The sequence below is a fragment of the Sceloporus undulatus genome, chromosome 6 (genome assembly GCF_019175285.1).
Source record: "Sceloporus undulatus isolate JIND9_A2432 ecotype Alabama chromosome 6, SceUnd_v1.1, whole genome shotgun sequence".
Lineage (NCBI taxonomy): Eukaryota > Metazoa > Chordata > Lepidosauria > Squamata > Phrynosomatidae > Sceloporus > Sceloporus undulatus.
This window is the reverse complement of record NC_056527.1, coordinates 122,375,456-122,382,924: the sequence shown is the minus strand read 5'-3', so window position 1 is coordinate 122,382,924 and position 7,469 is coordinate 122,375,456. Positions and strand designations below refer to the sequence as shown.

General features: G+C 49.0%; 1 protein-coding gene across 1 annotated transcript; it reads left to right on the top strand.

Moving 5' to 3' along the window:
* The first annotated feature begins 494 nt into the window (after positions 1 to 494).
* Positions 495 to 6,632, top strand: PURB (purine rich element binding protein B). Its single transcript, XM_042472752.1, has one exon. It carries the CDS (start codon positions 830 to 832, stop codon positions 1,913 to 1,915), a length of 1,086 nt encoding a protein of 361 aa, XP_042328686.1. The 5' UTR covers positions 495 to 829; the 3' UTR covers positions 1,916 to 6,632.
* Positions 6,633 to 7,469: the final 837 nt, after the last annotated feature.

The window sequence follows — 7,469 nt, the reverse complement described above, 5'->3', positions numbered from 1 at the left end:
CTTAAGGCGGCGGTCTTGTCTCCAAGAGGAAACGCGGGGGGCGGGGCTACGGAACCCACCAATCAGGAGCCAGAGAGGAAAGGGGCTGCGCGCGCAACGCGACAGAGGCGCCGAGTTCGAGAAGACGCGGATGCGCATGCGCGGCTCTGCACTCGCTCCTTCTTGTCGCAGAGAAGGGGAGAAACAAAAAAATGAGAGGGAGAGTACATGAAATGCAGAGTGCGCATGCGCGCGGGAGTGTATATAAAAAAGGCGAGGACAAAAAACGAGTGAGACAGTGTACGTGAAAATTCAGTTTAACAATAAAAGGCGACCCCCAAAAAATGAGAGTACGTCAAATCCCGAGTGCGCATGCGCAAGCGAGGAAAAAAATGAGCGAGAGTATGTCAAATCCAGAGTGCGCATGCGCGCGTGAGTTCTTTCCCCCATCCCCTCTGTTAAAGGCGAGATTCTGTGAGGTAAAGTGGGCGGGGCTTAGCGCTCGGGTGCGGAAGTGTGCGTGAGCGAGGAAAAGGGAAGGCAATGGAGGAAAAAGAAAGACGCGCACGTAGGGAGGGACGCACGCGCATGCGCGCGAAGGTTGTTGCGTGAGTACGTGCGTGCGTGCGCGCTCGTGAGAGAGCGAGGGAGAGCCAGGGCTCGAGTGCGTGAGGAGAAGGGAGCGCGAGTGAGGCGGAGAAGGAGGAGGAGGACGGACGGAGGGACGGAAGGCAGGAAGGGAGGCAGGCAGGAAGGCAGGCGGGCGAGGAGGCAGGCCTGGGCCTGAGCGGCGACGGCGGAGGAAGCCTCTTCTGAGAGGAACCTGAGGCAGCGAAGGACGAGTGAGAAGATGGCGGACGGGGACAGCGGGAGCGAGCGAGGGGGCAGCGGCAGCGGCAGCGGAGGAGGCGGCGGAGGCGGAGGTGGAGGAGGAGGAGGAGGCGGCGGAGGTGGAGGAGGCTTCCAGGGCCACCGCGGAGGAGGAGGCGGCGGAGGCGGAGGCGGCGGAGGCCCGGAGCAGGAGACGCAGGAGCTGGCCTCGAAGCGCCTGGACATCCAGAACAAGCGCTTCTACTTGGACGTCAAGCAGAACGCGAAGGGGCGCTTCCTGAAGATCGCGGAGGTCGGCGCGGGGGGCTCCAAGAGCCGCCTGACGCTCTCCATGGCGGTGGCCGCTGAGTTCCGGGACTATCTGGGCGACTTCATCGAGCACTACGCCCAGCTGGGGCCTAGCAGCCCTGAGCAGCTGGCCCAGAGCTCCCCCGGAGGAGGCGGGGAGGACGGCGGGGGCGGCGTTGGAGGGCCCCGCCGGGCCCTGAAGAGCGAGTTCCTGGTGCGGGAGAACCGCAAGTACTACCTGGACCTGAAGGAGAACCAGCGCGGGCGCTTCCTGCGCATCCGCCAGACCATCAACCGTGGCCCCGGAGGCGGAGGAGGCGGAGGCGGGCCTGGCTTCCCGGGGGGACCGACGGGGCTCCAGAGCGGCCAGACCATTGCCCTCCCGGCCCAGGGGCTCATTGAGTTCCGCGACGCCTTGGCCAAGCTCATAGACGACTACGGCGCGGACGAGGACGAACTCGGAGGCGGAGGTGGAGGCGGCGGAGGGGGCCCCGGCGGAGGGCTCTACGGCGAGCTCCCCGAGGGCACCTCCATCACGGTGGACTCCAAGCGCTTCTTCTTCGACGTGGGCTGCAACAAGTACGGCGTCTTCCTCCGCGTCAGCGAGGTCAAGCCCTCCTACCGCAACGCCATCACCGTGCCCTACAAGGCCTGGGCCAAGTTCGGAGGGGCCTTCTGCCGCTACGCCGACGAGATGAGAGACATCCAGGAGAGGCAGCGGGACAAGCTCTACGACCGCAGGGCCGGCACTGCCGGGCCAGGAAGCGGAAGCGGCGCAGGGGACGACTCCGATGGAGACGACGTGGACGACGACTGAGCCACCATCCTCACAACACCGACACCATCGCTTTGACAGCCCCTCTTTCTTCCTCTCCCTTCCTCCTTTGGAGCCGGTGGGAACCACGAAATCCAGCCCCGAGCTTTCTCTCTCCACCCTTCCTTCCTTCCTTTCCTTTTCTCCTCTTCCTCCCTCCATCAAGGAGGAGAAGAGGGGGACCTTGGAGAGAGACCAACCTGCAAATACATAACCCACCGATCTGCATCTGGAGCGCCCTCCAAATGATTTCTCGGCCTCGTCAGATATTTTTATTTTCTTCCCTCCTTGCCATCCTGCCCCGCCTGGGGAGACGTCCTTCAGAAGACCCCCTTCTTCATCCTCAGAAGACTCCCTCCTTCTTCAGAAGACACTCTTCTTCCTCACAGGATACCCTTCTGCTTCCTCAAAAGACCCCCTTTGTCTTCCTCAGAAGACTCCCTTCTTCAGAAGACACCCTTCTAGCTCAGAAGACCCCTTCATCTTCCTCAGAAGATCCCATTCTCCTTCAGGAGACCCCCTTCATCTTCCTCAGAAGACGACATTCTTCTTCAGAAGACACCCATCTTCCTTAGAAGACACCCTTCTTTTTCTTCAGGAGACCCCTTTCTTCTTCATTTTCTTTGCCCCGCCCTCCAGAGAGAGATCCTTGTGACCTCGTTTAACCTCGACCCTGCCCCACGGTGTGGAGGCAAGAAAGGGGCAATCCTTCCATCCAAATGGACCCTCCGGTGGGTTTTTTGTTTGTTTTGGGAGAGGGAGAGAAGGCGCTTGGATCTTTGCCTCCCTCTTTCCCCTTCTCTCTCTCCTTCCCCTTTTCACCCTTTTGAGGTCTTGTCCTCCTCTGCTCTCTCGAAACCAGCATTCTGGAGACGGCCGCTGAGCACCGCTATGAAGGAAAGGGAGAAGCCACCGCAGCTGTCCATATCGGTGGGAGAGGGTCGAGGTTTGTGCGCAGAAATGGAGGAGGGGGGCAAGTTGTTAAATAATCCATAATCATGAATTTATCCCGGCAGGAATTGGGGTGAGGGGATTAAAAGTGACAGGGAGGGAGCCTGTAAGGTAGACAGGGGGAAGCAACAACTGGCCCTGAGGCTTTTCAGAAGGATAGATGGCAAGGGGGAGCCTGTATCTGGACCAACGTCCATTATTGTCTTCTTCTTTCCCCTCTCCTTTTTCCAGGATCATTTGTTTTATTTCTGAGATGCAAATTGCTAAGCTCCAGGTGCCTGAACTGGAATTGATAAATGAATTAATTTTAAAGCTGGCAGGTTCTAAAGATCCTTCATTGGCATTTAATTTCCTTCAACCCCCCCCCTTTTGTTTTGGGGAAAAGAAATGGGGGGAGATTGCAAAGAGGCAGGTTAAAGAGAAACAGGCATAAAGCACAAGGAATGCAGAGCGGACTGTTTGCTGCTCACTAAGTTCTTCCCCTTCTCTCCAAATAAGGTGAAAGAGCAAATGGCTTTAGTAGGAGGCGGAAAGTGGAGCTGCTTTTCGGCAGGCTTTAAAAGATGATCTAGTCGAATCTAGTGGGGTCTAGGAAACACGCAGGGGTAGCTGCCTTGGCCATACAGCAAATACAAACAAAAACCCATCAGTGATACCTTTATCAGCCAACCAAAATGCACAATATATTTGTTGCAAGCTTTCAGAGCGGAATCTAGTTTGTAGGCTGGTTTTTTGGGAAAGCAAAGTCTTGTAAATGTGGGAAAGGAAAGGTGGCTTCAGGTAGGAGAGAAGACAGAAGGAAACCTCTTTCATCTTATGACGAAGTGGACATGTTCTATGGAAACAGATGCCGAGAACCTCAGGTCCAGAAGCCTAACATCAATTATGCTTTCAATGGGATTTTTTTTTAAACAAAAGAAGAACTCGGTCCATTTTCTCAGTACCTCACATTATGTTCACAGCAAAGTTGGCAAGAATGGTTTGATGGAGTGGACTGTTCAGAGCAAGGCTAGTCCTGTGGGAGCTTGAGGTTGCTGAAAAGGAGCAGAAACCGACCGATTGACCGACGTCCGACGACGATGACGGAGCGCATCCTAGCAGCGTTTCACCACCTTCAAATTTTACTATTATAGACTGGCTACTGCCAATTTGTCCAGCTGTCCTTCCCAAAACAAAGTTGGGTCTCCCCACCCAAAGAATTGCCTCATCTATATTTTAAATGGATTCTTACCTAAAATGATATTTTTTTAAATCGAGTGAATTTAGTCCTTTCCCCTCTAAAAAAGGTGTTTTTAGATACATTATATACTAGTAACTTTGAATAGAATGGGAATTAACACTGTTCATTACAAAGTTTCGGGTATTTTTTGTTCGACATCTTAAGAGGCAAGTAAGCTTTCCTCTACAACCTTCTTCTTCTTTTTTTAAATTGTGCATGCCTGTCCTTTATTTGAGCTGCCTTTTTTAATTTATTGCATACCCTTATCACCTTATTTTGGTATTACTCTTTATCTATACTGTCTTTGTTTTGTATTTATTAGAAAGCAAGGAGACGCATGGAAAGCATTTCCCCGCGTCGCTGTGGTGGCGGTGCCGAAATTGGCTGGGATTTGCTCAAATTAAAACATGGGTTTTGCTACATACATCAGTTGTCAAGATCAGCAAATAATGTCAGAATAGTTGACGGCAAAACCTTCCGCCACACAGAGGAGGATTGTCTACTTTAAACTGCTTTCTTTACTCCCAGTGTCGATGGTAGACCTTTTTACGATATCCTTGAAGAAACTTTTCTTTCCATTTTTCTCCGTCGCAAAGAACTTGTTTCCTGATTTGTAATGGGAGCAATAGTATTTCTCGATGTTTTAATTACATCTGTATACTTGTACTGTATTTTGTACTCTCCAAGGCAGCTGTTTTCAATAATGTCCTGCTGTATTTACCTATATATTTTTGTTCCAATGTATGTAGTTCTTTGCTTCGGAGAACAATTTTCACCAACAAAAGTTTCAGCGTAACAGATTAAAACTCGGATCCTGCAGCCCTCTGGGATTGCAGAAAACTCCGCTTAACTAATTTAGGACTAGGCAGCAATGAAAATTGAGGCTGCAGATGCTTGGTGTATATTGCTGTAACTTCACTCATTTTAAAACAGTGTACAATACTTGTATAGACCAATAATGTTTTGTTGCTTCAGTGGTAATTGGAATATTTTTTTTCCTTTTTGTTGCTCAGCTGCTGTGAGCCAATTAAGTTCATGCAAAGATGCAGTACCTCTCCTCTACAGGAGGATGTTATTTGGGGGGGGGTGAATTGCAGTAACTAGCCTTACCTTTGTATTACGTGGTAGCGGCAGGGTTTTGACTGTCCCTGGCCAGTGACTACGCAAGCTATAATTAGCTGCCTAAGAAGTGTGTGGAAGTGGACAGAAGCATCTATCGGTCGTATGCCAAGAGCGCTGCCGTATATGGTGTCAGCTTTGGCTACCAGAAACAAGTCTCCATAGTCATTAGACCAGTTAAACCGACCTCTGTCGAATACCCAGGTTGACCCATAACCCTCCAAGGTGCATAGGTGGTGACAAATGCAGTGGGTCGCAAAGAGAATCTCAATGAAAACACTGGGCATGAGTGTGCCCAGCTAAGTATCGATGGTAGGCTTTAAAATGTCGATGGATATTGAGGTTATCATAGCCGGCGAATGGCCAGGCCTCTTGCTGCGGAAGATTAGTCTAGGTGGCATGAGGTCTTGCTAGGTGCAAGGGTTTACTGATGAAAGCATTCCTCAAGATGGTTGGAGAGATGGGGGGGATGGTGAAAAGTGGCTTGACCAAAATTGGAACCGCTTTGGACCCCCCCCCCCCCTCTTTTCATGGAACCTGGTACTTTTGTGCTTGAAACAGTGGAGGTTGCAAAGGTTATTTTAAAGTCATTTGGAAGCATTAATTAGCCTCTAATGAAAAAGGAATAATCATTTGCATGGGGCTGTTAGACATCCCCCCTCCCTCACTTGCACAAACCACATCTTTAAAAAATCACACTGCTCTCTCTAAGCCTGATATAGTTGATATACATTCTGAACTGGCACCTTTGTGCCTCTTCAGAATGCTGTTGTCTATGTGATGGGTATATTTGGCCTCCTTGGGAAAACAGATTACCCAGATTACATCTGAGATGAGCAAATCTTGTTATTCTTGTTTATATTCTTGTGTTGAAATGTCAATTTGGGTAAGAGCTTTTCCATCCTTGGTGCTGCAGTTAACACATATCCTTGATGAGTCTTCTTTTTTCTTTCTGCAGCAGCGTTGACAATACTTAAGTGCAGTTTGCAAGCTGCTACATCCAACAGACCTATGATTAAGTTAGCTGAAGCCCATTAAACTTATTAAAAAGTTTCTGAAGTTAAATCCGTCACGTCTTCAGGTATGTCAGTTGGAGTGGCTTGTGGATCACACTGCCTTCTTTAAAATGTAGGTTCTGGAGAGAGAGAGGGAGTCAGAGAGAGAGAAATGAGCAACATCCCTGGGTAGTTCCTGCATATCTGGCATTTTTAGACATCTGTTGTCCTTAGAAAGATGCATCTGCTGTACAAAAGAAAATGTAAATCTTGTATAGCACCAAAAATGTAAATATTTGAGGCATACAGGTATAAACACCCATAGCTTTAGGTCACATCTACTTACGGGATCATGTTCTTTCCATAGCTGTCTGCTGCAGAGCAGCTGCAGGATTGACAGTGAAGCATTGGTTCTTTTCTCTCAAACCCCCCCCCCCCATGAAAAAGCCCCCAATGTTGCTTATCCTGGAATCCTTTTGTAACAAATCACAGATTTTTAAAAGAAAAGAAAAAGTGAAGATCCAAGCTTCTGCTTAAATTCCTCTGTGCCCAAGCCTATTTTATGACCCTGTCCTTGTTTTTTGGGGGGACGCAAGAGGCAAGTTACAGTAAGTCTCTCATATTGAGTGGTCCCGTTGTTGACTGCATGCTTCAGGTATTGGAACAGCTGAGGATGACTTGTGGTCTGCTCCCATCATTGAAAAGACAAAAAGGGCTGGGGGTGTAATGGATGTAACTGTTTAGGACAGTTGAAAAGTGACTGGCTCAGGCTACTTTTCTCTTAGGAGGGCAGCAGTTTTGTGATTTTGCTGGAAAATGGTTCGGTGCATAAAACATGCATGGACGTCTCCAATGTTTTAATGGAAAGATTATGGTACTTTATCTGATGCACAATTTAATCTCTCAGCAGATATTCATTTTTTAATTTTTTTAAAAAAAGCAACAACACGTGGCCTTGACTAGCGGAAGGGAGGAGGATCTAGTTTCCCCCTTTATGAAAGTGGCACTTTTGGCTTCAAAATGGTTCTAATTCTGCAGAGTTCTTAGCAGACATGTTATTGACACGCTTCCTTTTTAATCAAGTCAAAACGGCAGATGTATTGAAGTATGTTTGCTACAAATCATCTTTAGTTTTGTAAAGGGATAGGACCACCAATCTCTTGGGGGCTAAGCATTTAAAACATAAAGGACCCTGACACTCCTTATTTTTTTAAGATATATTCAAATGTTATTACCTAAAATTTAGTGTGTAGGCAATCTTAAATTTACCCAG